Raw genomic sequence first — 16245 nt, 5'->3', positions numbered from 1 at the left:
CATAAAGCTAGCAGAATACTAAGAGTACCACAAAAAAATATATCTTTCTTTGTGTTTTAAAAACGTGTGTATACATACCATCTTGCATTTGGATCTGATGAAGGTATAAAGGACTCTGAAGCACGTTGCATCTTCCAGGTTCGTCCTCTCTAGTCAGCAGCATTAGGTCAGTGTAGATGAACACCGTGATCTAAAGAGAGAGATCGTCAACAATCATTAAATTTGAAGATGCCATTCTCAGGATGCCAATAATGCATGGTCACTGGAGTCTTTTAAGTATAATTCGGATGACAAGAAATATGATAAGACAAGATATGAAGGTTTGTTTTCTGAAAATACTGTTGCAGACTCTCCACATTGACAATGCTTCATCTTCAATCTGTTTGATTCCCACAGAAAAGCCAGCTGGTTCAGTGTTTGTTTTGATTCCTAATTCAGCATGGAGCAAGGCCAATCTAGTAAACTCCACAGCTGAATAACACACACACACGCACACGCACACGCACACACACACACACACACACACACATACACTCTATCTCTCTCTCTTACAAACCGAAATGTACTTGTGGGAGTCCACTAGGCGATTGTAAGATAGTGATGAACAGCTTCTTCTTATTAAACACTCTAAACTTTACAAATGCCAAACTCCTCAGCATGTCTTCACAAGAGCTTCAAAAGGGAATAAAGGTCAGTTAACAGTGGACTCCTGGTGAGACAGCACCAGAAACGAACAAAAAACAAAGGCAGGATTGCTATAGATACACCATGGATCAGAGTGGCTATTGTGGCACAAAGAGATTTATCTTTTCTCAATATGACTCAAGCTGTGTTATCTAGAGGTCAGGCTATTCTCAAACCCAGAGTTTCTCAAAAGCTGCTGCCACAAGAAAACTCAAACCTAGGTGTCTCATGGCCCATGTCTCAATCTGATTAGACATAGCTGCTTATGAGACCAGTATTTTTGTACTATGTACCACAGAGTTTATATATATTATCCTTTTTAGAGAGGTAAGGAGCTGAGAAGTAATATTAAATAATGATATTTCCAGCTTGCAAGGCAGTGTCAACATTAAATGCACAAAATTTAGTGTCACACGACTCTTAATTTTTTTATTGTAACGCAGTAAAAGGCATTAAAGAGTGAACAACATGCAGCAATTCAGCATACATGGTATAAATAGTGTTAAATCCAGCATAAAAGGTATTAAACGCAACTTTGTTCACTTGTGCTTGATACAGCAGGTGCAAACTGTTGCACATTTAAGAGCTAATAAATAACTAACCAGGGCTGACATGTTCCTGCTAAATTTCTAGACCAACAATATCTTAAATAACACACAAAAGACCTAAAACGAAGATTTGGGCCAGTTGTATTTTTCTCAGCATTTTTGTGAGGGGAAAAGAAATCAGCATGGTGTGCATATATTTCTGATGTTCAGACATTATCCACATAATAATGCTTATTTTCCTCTGCCAATATGTGCAATGTTTTACAACAGAAATGTTTCTGTTCATCATAGACACACTTTTTATATTTACACTTGGCAACCACAGAGCACATTTAAACTAACACTGGCAAACCCTGTAACTTTCCAGCTGTTTTTTTTGCTGCTATTCTTCCACAAAAAAGGTTCACAGACTAAACATGGGGTTTGATTTCTACCTTAATTGGCCTCTATTAGCACTTGTTTGCAATGATAATTCTATGAAGGTAAATAAAGCAATGATCATGCTGCCCCAAAATTGTGTGATATCTAGAAAGGCAGGCAAATGAAATCACTGCTGAAGGGTTTGGAGGTCTGGAATCCATTTATAAAAGAAAAAGTACATTTGTAAGTGAAACGAAATTGTGATAGGTACTTTTTAGAGTGTTGCTTAGTATTTTTAAACAAGCACCACAAAACAGAAACAACAGAAAAGGCCACTAGTCATATCATAGCTATTTAACCATTTCTGAGGAGCATTTTTGTCCTTACCTTAAGTGCCATTTTTGTGCTGTCATGAAGGATCATCTCTTCAGACAACAGCAGCGTTCTCTCCGGGCTGCATAGATCTAGTGGCTACAATACCAAAAATGGCAAATTACCAATCTATTTCAGAGCAGTCGACTCATTACATACGATACATTATATACAGAACACATATGAATAAATACGTGGTCCTCTACCTGGACAAACACAGGGAAGATGAGAATCTTGGGAGCCAGGCTGACATAAGTGCCATAACTGGAGTGCGGAACATGTGACTGTACGAGCGTGCAGTTCTGGTAGTTGGCAAAGCTCTGTCTATATGAGGAGGGTGGAATTGTGGCCGTCTTGCTGTTCAGAGACCTGCGTAAGGTGGCTCGCGCTTTCACTTCAGTGTCCTGGAGGTAGGCTGTGCTCTGCTGAATGCCTCTCGAGGAGTGAGTCTGATAAATTCTCCTGAACATAAACAGAGTTGATATGTATTATTTTATGGGGGCTTTTCTGACATTTCTTTTTATCAACTTGTTTTATTGATTTACAAATATTCTATTGTTAAATAACCATAAACTATGTCTTACCAAGTGTTCCCAGTGTTCCATCGGTGTCTGGATAAACAGGTTGTAATATCTAAGTACAAAAGAAACGCTTATTGATAAAGCAGTCTCATCTTACAAATGAGCTTCATTTAGTGATAATATGAATATGGTAAACAGGTCCAGTAGGTAAGATTAAACTTTACATGTTGGACGCGATGTACAGGTTAGAGTTGTAAATGTATAATCTTGAGAGATCTTAATTAAAACGAGATATCTAGAATATTTAAAAACACTTGAAGCTCAGAGATCAGAGCTCAAGCCATGCAGAAAAGCAGCTTATGGTAAAAAACTCCTATCTATAGCATTAATAAGATTGTAAAACAAACTAAAAAAAAACACTGTAGTGTTTTAGAATATGTGTATCACATCACAAGATGGATTAATCTTTACCTGGTTTCCCGGATTGACAGGGGACAAGATGATGTAATTGTCACCATTCGATGATGTCACACGAGTGCCCTTGAGGGTCTGTGTACGGGTTTTGTAGTCATTCTCTTCCCGTTTCCCTGTCCATGACCATCTTGGCTCCCTGGTTCCGTTTCCTGCACTCTCTGAGCTGTTCCTTTCTTACGATGGTTTACTTTGTGGTTGGATGGTCGGGAAAGAAGAGGTGGTGTCTTGTTTTGGGTTCTTGGTGGCGGGAGATAGAGGGTCAAAGCCAGAGGTTTTATATGAGGGCCTATGGATCAGGCCTTCATAGTAGGGCTTCATGACTGGCATTGTCCTCCAGACCACCACAGTGATCTCATTCCGGCAGTTTCTAAAGTGAGGAGAAAACATTTTATAGGATTGCAACAAAGAAATATACTATTTATTTACTATTAGTTGCACAGTGGGCACTGCAAACTGTTTATATTGTAATTATAAAAATAGGTGACAAATGAAAGAGACATTACAGTGTCAAAGAGTAATATAACTTGACCAATCAGCTTTATCCTATGATCAATATTTTTGTCCTGAAAGCAGTGGATAACATTGTTTTCCTGAGAGATAACACATGTCTCAAACCTCAGAGAACAAGGGCTCAGGGAAGGGTTTGATAAGGATGTATGATATTCTATGGCCTTAACACTTTCCGAAGTTTAACCAATTTAAAATATATGGGGTATTCCCCAACACTAGTTCTTGTGGAAGTGTTATAAAGCTGTATTGTTTTTCCTGTCTGTACCTGTCTGTCTGTAACATCTTATGCTTACTGTCAAATATGGTGTAACTCCTGTTCTTTTGCCTTTTTACATTATACAATTTAACTTTCAGACATCAAATGCCAGTGCCAATATATTAACTGTATTCCAGCAATTTCTTTAAAACATTTTTAATATATATGTATATGCAGCATAAACAGGCAGGGAAGGGATAGAAGAGAACTCTTATAATAAATTAACTAATGCTGTGAATTTAGACATCTGAACAGCCTGGCTTACTATGCTTGATATATCATTTTTACTATAAGATTTCTTACGAGGCCAAAGAATTCATAACCATTTGTAAAAGAGAAATGCAGTATTTTATGTCACGAGTGATGTAAGATCAGAGTGAAGTTCATTGGTTTATTTAATATACCTGCATAAAGAAATAAGAACATGTTCTCAGCTTGGATGACAGTTGAACTTTTTGTTTTGGCCAATAGAAGTTTCTTAAACTAGAAGAAATCTTTGAAATCACAGTTTCTGAAACCTGACATGGAAATGTTTCTGATGTGTAATATGCATCACTTATTGTTAATGTTCAAAAAGTTAAATAAAAAATAAAGCTTTTTGGGGTCTTGTTGCTTGACTAGCAACTTTTGTCTAGCCAATTTGAGTTCAGCCAAGCATAATGATATAATAATAATAATAATAATAATAATAATAATAATAATAATAATAATAATAATAATACAATCTATTTAATTCACTGCTGGCATTACAATAAAAACGAGGAAAATATAAATAGATGAACTGCATTAGTTAATAAAGTTTATATAGTTCATTTTTAAAAGAAATTTCAAATATTCTTGTCATTTATTAGAAATGAAGCACTTTGTAAATCTTTAAAGCATAAATACAGAAAACCAAATCTAATCTTCATGATTAATAATTATATCATCATTCCCTACAGCAGCTATGTGATATTAATAATTCCAGAGTGACAGACCTGATGGCATGTGCCAGGTCCACACACTTCCAGTGCTCTACTGGTTGGCCATTCAGCTGAAGCACTGTGTCCAACTGCTGCAAACCAGCATGGTGAGCTGGTCCACCTTAAAGCATGACAAAGAACCAAACACTTTAGTTAAAACAATAAATTACACAATACAAAAAAATATATACAATGTGTAAAAATGCATCTTTCATTTTTCTTTTGCATGAAGAACTTTCTAGAATGTGACAGAACTGACCTGGGTCCACAGCCTGTACACGCACAGGGGAGTCTGAGCAGATAGTGAATCCAAAACCATCCTTTCCTCTTAAAATGGTAACCTGTATGAACATACATCAGCCAGCACAAAACTATCACACAGTGTGTGGGAAATGAACTAGCTCACTGCATGTGTTTAGTAAGGTCAAGCAATCACGGTCTGGATCAGATCCAATTTAGCTTAATGGAAATCCACGTACTCACTTACTCAAGACCTGAGTGTGGACCTAGTCTAAATATTTTGGCATTAATTACTGAGTAAAGTGTGACATTGTTCCAGGAAATGCACTATATGCAAGATTTTATAGAATGTGCATAAAAAGTCTTTTTTTTATTTTTGCTGAAACAACAGAAAAAAAAGGTCAAGCGAAACACACAGTAAAGAAGCTGTCCATGATGTGAGAAATACAGTATCCCAGCAGCAGTCGAGTTCAAATGTCACCAAACAGCCCTGAACTGTCTGAGATATTAAAATGTACATGTTGCTGGGAGATGTAGAGAGGCCTTCACTTTCAGTGGGAAGAAAGGGAAATGAGTTGCTTCTGAAAAGTGCCAGGGTTTGGATAAACAGTGGAGAGGGGGATATTTGGACAGGGCAGAGGTGAAATGCCAAAAGAAGTGGGTGCCAAACTAAATAGAGAAATGTGGAAAAAATGTTCTGCATGAATATGAAACTGGGTAGACAACAATTAAGTGGAAAGATAGGGGGTATAGACGAGAGTACCGGTACTATAACATTTTTGAAGCATTCCTTTCGTTGTTTTTTTTTTTTTTTTTTTTTTTGCTTGCTCTGCGTCAGCTGGTTTAAGTACAGCACTGAAATAATGATCAGTTCTGGCTCTGTGCTTTCCAGCAATACATTATGCTTTCTCTCTTTCATGTTTAAAGCACACACATGTAATTGCAGCTTCATCAATGAACAAGAACTTCTAAATCTAGCATTCATTATATTTCCCTTGTGCACTTTTACAAATTTAGGCAGCTCTCCTTCAATGTCTGGTGTTCCCTAAAATCCAGTTTGACATGAGACACAACACGAGCGAACTATAACTCATGAGTTAGTTAATGCTTACATTAAACGGACCATACAAAAAAAAAATCTCACAAATTATTCACTAAATAAATGACTCCACATATAAACCATTTCCTATACAGTAATGACATAAAGCTCTCCAATATTCAGCGTTCCCAATCCCACAACAAAAAATAATAAAACAAACAGCAACACCAACCTGAGGCAAGTTGCGTTCGATGCAGAACCTGCACAATCCATGAATGGTATGCATAGTTCCTGACCTACACCTGTGTGCACATGTATACAACTCCCCTATAGCTCTTCTGACTTTTAAGAAAGTCTGGATCACGGCATGCGACAGCACTGTTGCTTAGAGTGAGGTGCTAGTAAAACTCGGCATGCCCGCTCATGGGAACCGCTCTGTATAAAAGAATCACAGGAAGTAACCTTCCAACCCCCCAGGCCGTGGCCAGGCAGTATGGCTGCACTTGATAAGCCAACAGGTTTCCTGAACAGGCCGGTGCTGTAGTGGTTATACTCTCTCTCTCTCCCTCTCTCTGTCTGCCTCTTCTGCTAGGCCTGATTTCGTGTAAACACCAAACATCCATTATGACCATGGGGCATTAAAGACATGTTTGTTTAAGCTGGGCACATGTCAGCAAGGTGTTACAGCGGGACTTTCTCCTGTACGTGTCAAAAAACAAGTAGGGCAAAATCATGAGAGGATAAATATACACAGCAAAATATATGTGAAAACGTGCGCTGACACAACAAAAAATCATAGTTCGTTCTACAAAAGCGGTGAATAAGCGTCTTCATTAGATCCATTCTCCTCAAGATTTTATCAGCAAACTGCATTTTTATGAGTCTAATAAAACCCAGGAGACAGTTCCAGTGTGTAAAAGTCTCATTACAGTAAATCAGGAAGGAAAGCAATCTCTGATTATGACTGGCTTTTTGTCAGTTTCCAGATTTTTTAGGTAGGAAAACATGTATTTGCCAAGAACAAACAGAATGGCAATAGCATGGAACTCAAAAGGAGATAAATCATAAACAACACATAGAGGCGGGCTTCCTATTACGAGCACTTTGTTAGCCTTTCCCGTTTCCCAGCTTTGTCTGAAGAGAAAAGCCCAATTGGAGAGCAAGGCCTGGGAAAAGCTGCACGCTAAAGTGGATGGGCGGGTTTGGAATCAGTGTGAGGGTGTAAAAGACAGAGACAGAAAGACACAGAGAGAGAGAGAAAGAGAGAGAGAGAGAGAGAGAGAGAGAGAGAGAGAGAGAGAGAGAGAGAGACCGAGCAAATGACAGGATCCCTGTGTGTGTGTGTGTGTGTGTGTGTGTGTGTGTGTGTGTGTGTGTGTGTGTTTAAGATGATGCTGAACAATGAAGAATACTAGATTGTGTATAACATCCACAATCACACCCCTCCCAATTCTTCTGCATTAACACTCTACTGTTACAATATGCCATTAATGATATCCTATGTTGTTTTTTAATCACATGCATAAAAACACTGTGAAAACCTCATCATTAGCAATCCACGTCGTAATCCTATGAAACAGACACAATTTACAGTAATAGAAATATGCAGGGTCAAAATATTTATATTACATGAAAGATGTGCAGTTTGTATAATGTTTGAATGCTATTTTCCGTCACTAAGGAGCACCAAGTAGCATATAAACATATACAGTAAATAGATGTGAAACGCGGAGCACCATACAGTCATAAAATGTATGAAAATGCACACATACCTGAATAAAATATATATAACAACTCTACAGGTTTTTTTTTTTTTTTCTGTGTGTCCTCATTCAAATACTTTTTGCCTTTTATTAACTTTATACTATATGAGATGTATACGAGTCCAGCCATAAAATTAAAGATGTACAATTAATCAAATTATATTACAATTATAATCTTATAATACAAATATTTGTCCTCCTTATTTAATCTGGTTTGCGGGATACAGTGAGACTGAAATGCAACAACAAAGTGATAAAGTGCAATTAACTAATTGGCTCCTAAATTGACTGAATAAATTGTGATGAATTATTACCATTCCATTTTTTTCTTTTATTAATCATTACTTAACTACCTAATTAAAGGATTGAAGTTAAAAGCTTACGTACAGTTAATGATTGCATGTCCTCTGGCGATGGAATATCAGGTCCAGCACCATGGTTTGTCAGAGCAGCTTCTGAAACATACACAAGAGAATCCCATGAGTCCCAGGAGGAAATTGTGGCCTTCGAGAACATTGCTTCTAGGCTTCGAGGAATCCCGGAACACGGCTTTAGGCGGTCACACGTTGGTCAACAATGCCTGCGAGATGAAATGGAGTTAAAGACTGAGAGTGCCTTTATTCATCTCACAAGGAGCTTTAGCCAGTGAGAGTGAGATAGATAGAGAGAGAGAGAGAGAGAGAGAGAGAGAGAGAGAGAGAGAGAGAGATCAACTTCTCTCAATCCATTATCCCTATCCCAATCTACCAGCTACAGGCTCCCCCCACATCTCTCCCAGGAAACTGTCTTTTTAAGCCTTCTTCATTGAAGTTGCTTTCAGCTGGGGACACAATACAGCTGCCTTTCTCCCCTAAGGTCTGACCCAATACCCTAACTCTCTCACTCACATTCTTTCCCTCTGTCTCTTTCTCTTTCTCTCTTTTCCTTTCTCAATCTTTTTCTCTAATTAAGTGTATCTTTTCTGATTTCACACAAGGCACACGTGTCCTCCGGCTCACTCCATCTCTTGATCCTTGTACACACACACCACAATTCTCAGGGCTCTCCTTGCTCACTTCTAATAAGAGCATCTTCACAATGTTTCACTTAAACACAAAAACAAGCCGTCACACCCACTTGAATTCGTCCCTTTGAATGAATGTCTCTACAGGAGGGCAGAGAAAAGGGAGCTTTGAACCGACATGGACACTCAATTAAGTTTTTCAGTATTTTAAACACAAAAAATGCTGCCTGTGTACAGCTGCACTGTTACTGAATAGCGCAGAGTGATTGCGCTATGCTTGGACACATTAGCTCCTATACTAAGCTCAGCCTGGTAGTGTGAGAAAGGTGCAAGGATGCTGGCATTGTATGAAGGAAAGGTTTTAATAAAAAAGTACTTTAAGGATGGCATTTCAGTGGAACACATTTAAAAAAAATCCAAGTAGATACAATATAATATAATGCATGAGTTCAATATGCTTATTATTGACTTAGTCAGCATCTAAAAAGCGAAAAAATCAATAAAGCCATTTATATAAAACCTACACAGGGTTTTCTTTTATTAATGAGAAAAATCCAGACAATTTCCAGTTAGCATTTTAATTTTGAAACGTCATTAACTATATAATGATAAAGAAATAAAACCTAGTATAGGGCATGCATTAGAGATGCTGTTTTTCAGTACTAAAAGGCATTTCAATACTTTGCAGGCTAATATTAGATCATCTGTAGCAAAAAAAAGCTAAGAAATAATCATCTTAACTCACCATCAGACTGCTTGATGCGTCGTGCAGCTACTCGCAGATGTTTGTTCCTGCCCAACTCCTCACCCAGGAGATAATACCAACCCTTGATCTCCTGCAGATAATTAAAAAAGTGAGATCTTTCACATGTCCAGAAGCAGCACATCATCACAGACAGAGAGTGCAAAAAAGAAAATGCAATAAATACTTTTTTATACAAATCAAATATCCACTTGTGTAAGGGGTAGCTCAGTGGTTAAGGTGCTGGGTTACTGATCGGAAGGTCGGGGGGGTTCAAGCCCTCGTAAAAAATTATCAAGCTTGGATCAAGAGCAATGACCACTCTTGGACCCTTGAGCAAGGCCCTTAACCCTCTGTTCTCCAGAGGCGCTGTCTCATGGGCAACCCTGTGCTCTGACCCCAACTTCTGGGATATGCGAAGAACGAATTCCACTGTGCTGTAATGTATATGTGACAAATAACAGCTATTCTTCTATTCTTTATTTACTTAGTGCCTATTAAGTATTGTCTTATGCTGCCATAATTATTCCCTATAGCTATCAGCAGATGACCAGACAAATGAAACCCAATGCTTTCTTTACAAATATCTTCGCCTTGAAATTGCCCTTACAAAGACCATTATATCCATAGTATCTATATTAGGCCTTTGTAATTATATCAGAATCAGAATATTTTATTGATCCCACAGGGAAATTGTTAAATATATATTTTTATAAACACCGACCAGGCATAACATTATGACATTATAACCGGTAAGTTGAAAACACCTGATTATCTGGTATATATTAAGCAGCAAGTGAACATTTTGTAATCAAAGTTGACGTTTGTTAAAAGCAAAACAAAATAGGCGAGAGAAAAATGTAAGTGATAAGGGTGAAATTGTGATTTCTAGGACAGAGCATCTCCAAAACTGCAGCTCTTTTGGAATTTTCCTGGTCTGCAGTGTTCAGTATCTATCACAATTGCTGAAGAAGTCATCAAGACACAGGGTCAGGGTTATCAGGGTCAGGACTGTTTTAGCAGTATTTCATATATTATAACTAACATTTATACCTTTGCAGAAGTGATGAGGGAGTTAATACCAAAACTCATACAGCCCAGGAACTCACTCTTTCTGCTGGAACAAACACATCCAATTCTTAGTATAACATAAGTTTAAAAAATGGGGAAAGAAAAATTATATCTGTTGTGGGTTTGCTCAAAAAATTGGGCACAAATTTATTCAAAACAGAAAAAAGAGCCACCTAGATGTCCGACTACGATTCCAAGCGGTCACCATCAGTCTCTTCAGTTGCTTGTCCTCACCTAAGTCTCTGTATAGAAACATCAAAATCCTTGTTTACTTCGCAAAACATGTAGAAGAAAATAATAATTGCGCCCCTCTGCAAAAGGCTCCTGTGTCCTAAGAGGAACGTTTTTCCCTTTATGCAGGGTGTTCAGCAGGAATAGGTCCAATGTTCAAGAGATGCATTTAGAGTTAGAAAAAAATGACAGAAGGAAAAATAAACAAACCAACACACACTATAAAATAAGATAATGTGGCATTTAGCTTGCTCTTTATTTTCATTCATTTTGTGCTTGAAAGCAGATGTAATAAGGCTGCATAACTTCATAGCAATATTTTCCTTTAGTATGCAAATAAGCTCTGTAACAGAAACATGGTTTCAGCATTAAATACACCAAATTATTACCTGCACATGTTCAGCTGCTATTTGGAATATTTAATGATATGTAGTAATTTTTGTTATTTTGTTGCTATATCAAAAAATCAGTTAAGGCATACGGTGATTATTGTACTTACAACACAAAGGACTCATTAAAGACAGGACACTTGCAGTTGATGACAGTCCTTGTCTTCTGCCTTCTGCTGTGGTCAACATCTGGAACTAAAGTCACCTGAAATAGTAACTTACACATTAATGCGTTATTTGAACTCAGAAATTTAAGTTTAACATGAAGCCATTTAAGTCATGGACCCAGGTGATGTCACCCAACACATTGTATTTTGGATCCTTTATGCTGTATCTAAACAGACAGCTGACCCAAATACTCTTTGGGTTTATAATCTCCCGCCCAAAAGCTTCAGGATTTGAAAGTGGGTTCAGTCTGAGGGTAGAGGGTAACATGATAGGGATCGGTGACAACACTAATATCACTTTGTCATCAATTTCAAAACACAGTCTGAAAAATTCAAGCTACACTTAAAGTTTAAATATTCGTTTTCAATATTGCATTGTTCACTTTTTTTATTTATGTATCAATTTATGTAAATGAGATCTGTCTGTACCAAGCACACAACGTACATTATTAACTGACCTACCTTGACGTATGAGTCACACGGCCTGCACTCCCGTCCCAGCAGACCCCTGGCTTCCAGAACTGTGGGTTTTTGAATAAACAAGTGAAATCTGTTCATTAATTTCTGCCAAAACACGACACAAATTATCCAAATAAAAATGCAAAACGTTCAAGTGTTTCAAACGAACAATGCGGTGTAAAAGCAGTAGTTTTTATCCCTTAATGAATTTAAAAGTTTGTGGACACCTAACCAAATGATGGTGTGTGCTTTTTGAACATCCAATTCCACATTTCATCCCCATTTGCTGTTATAACGACCACCACTCTTCAGGGATGATGTACCACTAGATTTTGGTAGTGTGGTTGTGAAGATTTGTGCTCATTCAGCCACAAAAGCTTTAGTAAGGTCATGTACTGATGTAGGTGAGGAGGTCTGGGGTGCCAAGGTTGAGGTCAGAGCTTCATAGCAGGTCACTGAAGAGCTTCCACTATTATCATCCCATGTAAACCATATATTCAGGGAGCAATCAGGGAAGTAAATGGAAATTTTTTGACAGACAGACAGACAGACAGACAGACAGACAGACAGACAGACAGACAGACAGACAGATAGATAGATAGATAGATAGATAGATAGATAGATAGATAGATAGATAGATAGATAGATAGATAGATAATGATGGGTTATTGTACTCACTATGAACATGAAGCAGGCCATTTACTGGAGTTACAGTCAATTTTAACTGACCTGCGGGAAAAACATATATTTTAAACATCTGTTTTTGTAACGTATTACAGTTTTTCTCAGTTGCTTTGGAGCATTTCTCAAATCATCCTTAATTTTTGCAAACCAGTAAGTGCATATATCAAAACAATGTGTACAAAGAGCACAACACATTGGATTTCTTGCAAAAGCCAGTACTTTTCTTAAAATCCTTAGTTTATCTCTGAAAAGTATTTCTGTCAATGTACATCTCATTCCCATCAGAATTACATGTCTTTTTGTCACTGTTCACAAACAAGATCGTCAAAATGTTTAGTCATGTTGTCAGTAGACCTGTCTGGTCTCTTGCAATCAATATAAATCAAATGTGCAATCATTTTTAATCACTGTAATCCAAACAATAGTTTATATTAAGAAATACTGAAGTTGTGCAGCGTCATACTGACAACACGACTAAACATTTTGTCGCTGTTCACAAACAAGATCGTCAAAATGTTTAGTCATGTTCAGTCAGTATTTCTTGATATAAACCATGGTTTGGATTACAGAGATTGAAAATGCACAAAGATGAAATTCGCATGTTTGGCATCTATGAATTTCAGCAGCACAAATCTATTTATTTGACTGCATATTTGAGTGATATTGATTGCAAAAGACCAGACAGGATTAACACTTTTACTGTACTGTAATAGGGTCTGTTCATTTCTTGGTTGTATCTCCATTTTTAGAAATTGTAATTCTGTGTTTTTGCTCTGTTGCCAAATGAAGGTTCACAAGATTCACCTTTTACCTATTTTAGACAACTAGTTGATTATTGGTTGATCTGATGCCATTCCTCTCGCCTTCATTATTCAAATTCAAGATTCATCCGAACAATTCATCAATTCAAGAAACATTTACCAGACAGACAGACAGACAGACAGAGTTAGACAGAGTTAGACAGAGTTAGACAGACAGACAGACAGACAGACAGAGTTAGACAGACAGACAGACAGATAGATAGATAGATAGATAGATAGATAGATCGTTGTTTTATAAAACTATGCAATTTAAGTTAAAACAATAGTTTGAAAGAATGCAGACTCACCACAAGTTTGTAAAATAAATGAGAATTCCATTTGTTACACCACCCAAAGAGCTTTCTCTCTGTTTGTTCACAGTCCATACCAAAAAATACCAAAGCTAAACATCACTCATCACTCACGGGTCTCACTTGAAATAATTTAAGCACATTTAGCCAAGGACAAAAGATAACAGAAGGCAGGCATACATTTAACCGCCTTTCTATTTTTGAAATGCTGATAAGGCAGCTGGAGCTCTGATTGGTTAGAGCTGCTTTAAAAGGAGCACAGGGGGTGTGTCAGCTGTTGTTGTTGTTCCTGCAAAATTACGGTCTATGATCTGAGATCACTTTTGCCATCTATCTTTCACGTGTAACAAATAACTTGAATGACTAAAGAAGGCTAAAACTCTATCGAAATCAATAAAAATAATTCTAACCTCCTCCCTTCTGTGTGCCTGAGCTGAAAGATCACACAGACATGTTCAGCTGAGTGTAAAACATGGGGTGGATGGCCTTACAATCGACCTGTTGATGAACTTTAAACACTCAAAAATAACTTATTTACTGCAATATGTGTATAATACCATTTTTTAATGTTTAACCTTTTTGAAATGCCGTTTTCATACTGAAACAAGGTTTACGCTGATGGAAGTTTTAATTAGTCCGTTAATGGACTTTACTCCCAATGAGTTACTCATTAGCCCAACAGGAAATAAACCACTTTTAACACCCATGATGCCTCGTTAATTCCTACATCAGGTCATTCCTGATCATCAGATAAGCCCAAGTTCACAGACTGACTCATGTATGGAAACAATAACAGCAGGCCTTGTTATTTTAATGTCATGGGATGACGCATGATCTGGTTTGTGCTGATGTGAAAGATGGTGGTATGCAGAGCTCCCAGCAAAAGCAGAACGATTTTCATACTTGAGGCAAAGCATCATGCATTTTCATTACGTTGAGAAAAAAGAAATTGAGTAATAATAAATGCAGCAGTACATTTCTAAATGGCGTATTGTTTTAAAGGCGGAATACATTAATGCAAACTAGGCTTTGCTTCATGTAAAAACACATGGTGGGGATGCACTTTGGACAAATGAGGCAGAGTACATTTAACAAGGCAGTGTTTAAGCCACTGGCTGATACCGCTCTATGATCTCGCCATAGAAGTAGGAAGCAGCATGATATACAATGACCAAACAAGACGGTTAATGGCTTTGCCAGATTTTCCACAACTGCAAAGATCTTGTTTTATTACAAAAGACTGGCATTAAATGTAATACATTTCCAAAAGTATATGTGCACACGATACTGGGGCTTGAACCCCGTCTTTCCAATCATTAACTCAGAGCCTTAGCCAGTGAGCGACCACCTCCCCACCTAGTCTATTCAGTGTCTTCCTTTTTTTTAACTCCATGGGTTTTAAAAAAAGAAAATAGGGTTAAATATTATAAAATTGAGAATAAATACCAAACATATGACACAGTAACGTAGTCTTAAGGGCTTTGGTGTTGCTGGAGGTAGTAAAAGTGTCTTTTTTATTAAAGTAGTCCTGCTACTGTTGGATTATGACGCCCATCAAGGTTGATCCCGAATTTCACAGATAATTAATGCTGCCATCTAGTGGTCACAAAAGTAAAGCACCAGATTAAAAATTATCAAATATTTCTGTGTTCTCAGCATTTCAGGTCTACTCAACACAATGCTTTTACTGACTGACAAAAGTATACACCGATCAGGCATAACTTTATAGCCACTAATCAATCATAACATTATGACCACCTGCCTAATATTGTGTTGGTCCCCCTTTTGCTGCCAAAACAGTTGTGACCCATCGAGAATTAACAGCATTAACTTCTTCAGCAACTTGAACTACAGGAGCTCATCTGTGGGATCAGACCATACGGGCCAGGCTTCTCTTCCCATTCCCTCTTCCTTCCTTTAACCACTTTTAAAAGATACTGACCACTGCAGACCGGGAACATCCCACAAAAGCTGCAGCTTTGGAGATACTCTAACCCAGTCGTCTAGACATCACAATGTGGCCCTTGTCAAACTCGCTCAAATCCTTACACTTGCTCATTTTTTCTGCTTCCAACACATCAACTTTGAGGATAAAATGTTCTTGCTGCCATGGTGAAGAGATAATCAGTGTTATTTATTCGCTGGTCATGTTGTTATGCCTGATTGGTGTATATTGAAACACAATACATAGAGGCCTTTACTAATGGGCACTATTAGAAGAAGCATACATGTTGTACTGTCTGAAAGTAATAGTCCCTCTTGTGCACACTAGTAATTCAGCCAATAATAACTCACCAGAGGTCATAAAGATCTTGCATGTTTTTGTTCTGTAGATCTACAGTGGCAAAAATACTGTAAGAATAATTTGTGCTTGCCTCTCCCCCTAAACCCAGACGGGTGAATCTTCCTTTTTCTTCTAGGGGCAGGTTTTGGAGTAATGCAGGTTGTCAAGGAGGTTTTAACCACTGCTGCTATTTTAACTTGTGATCCTGGACTTCTGTGAAGCACCGTCATCTTCGACTCACTGTTCTCTTGATTACCTGGACAAAAACTGGCATAACCATGAAATCATTTAGATAAAATACTGTAATTAAAATCACTATTATGTCTGGTGTCTTTGTTTTTTTTTTATGTCCTTAATTTATGTCATAGGTTGCTT

At 37.6% G+C, this 16245-nt stretch overlaps 1 protein-coding gene across 1 annotated transcript in view; it reads right to left on the bottom strand.

Moving 5' to 3' along the window:
• LOC124380915 (regulator of G-protein signaling 3-like) overlaps positions 1-16245 on the bottom strand; it is a 35406-nt gene that overhangs the window by 14899 nt on the left and 4262 nt on the right. Inside the window, exons 3-17 of the mRNA XM_046842232.1 lie at positions 15962-16137; positions 12470-12520; positions 11795-11853; positions 11276-11370; positions 10719-10787; positions 10528-10591; positions 9478-9568; positions 8117-8184; positions 4947-5028; positions 4703-4808; positions 3148-3326; positions 2549-2597; positions 2171-2426; positions 1980-2063; positions 79-190 (exon numbers count right to left, since the gene is read on the bottom strand). Of these exons, the coding sequence (XP_046698188.1) occupies positions 79-190; positions 1980-2063; positions 2171-2426; positions 2549-2597; positions 3148-3326; positions 4703-4808; positions 4947-5028; positions 8117-8184; positions 9478-9568; positions 10528-10591; positions 10719-10787; positions 11276-11370; positions 11795-11853; positions 12470-12520; positions 15962-16137 (1541 nt within the window). The remainder of the gene's footprint in view (positions 1-78; positions 191-1979; positions 2064-2170; positions 2427-2548; positions 2598-3147; positions 3327-4702; positions 4809-4946; positions 5029-8116; positions 8185-9477; positions 9569-10527; positions 10592-10718; positions 10788-11275; positions 11371-11794; positions 11854-12469; positions 12521-15961; positions 16138-16245) is intronic.

The sequence above is a fragment of the Silurus meridionalis genome, chromosome 27 (genome assembly GCF_014805685.1).
Source record: "Silurus meridionalis isolate SWU-2019-XX chromosome 27, ASM1480568v1, whole genome shotgun sequence".
Classification (NCBI taxonomy): Eukaryota; Metazoa; Chordata; class Actinopteri; order Siluriformes; family Siluridae; genus Silurus; species Silurus meridionalis.
The sequence above is the reverse complement of the archived record's forward strand: the minus strand, read 5'-3'. Positions and strand labels throughout refer to the sequence as shown.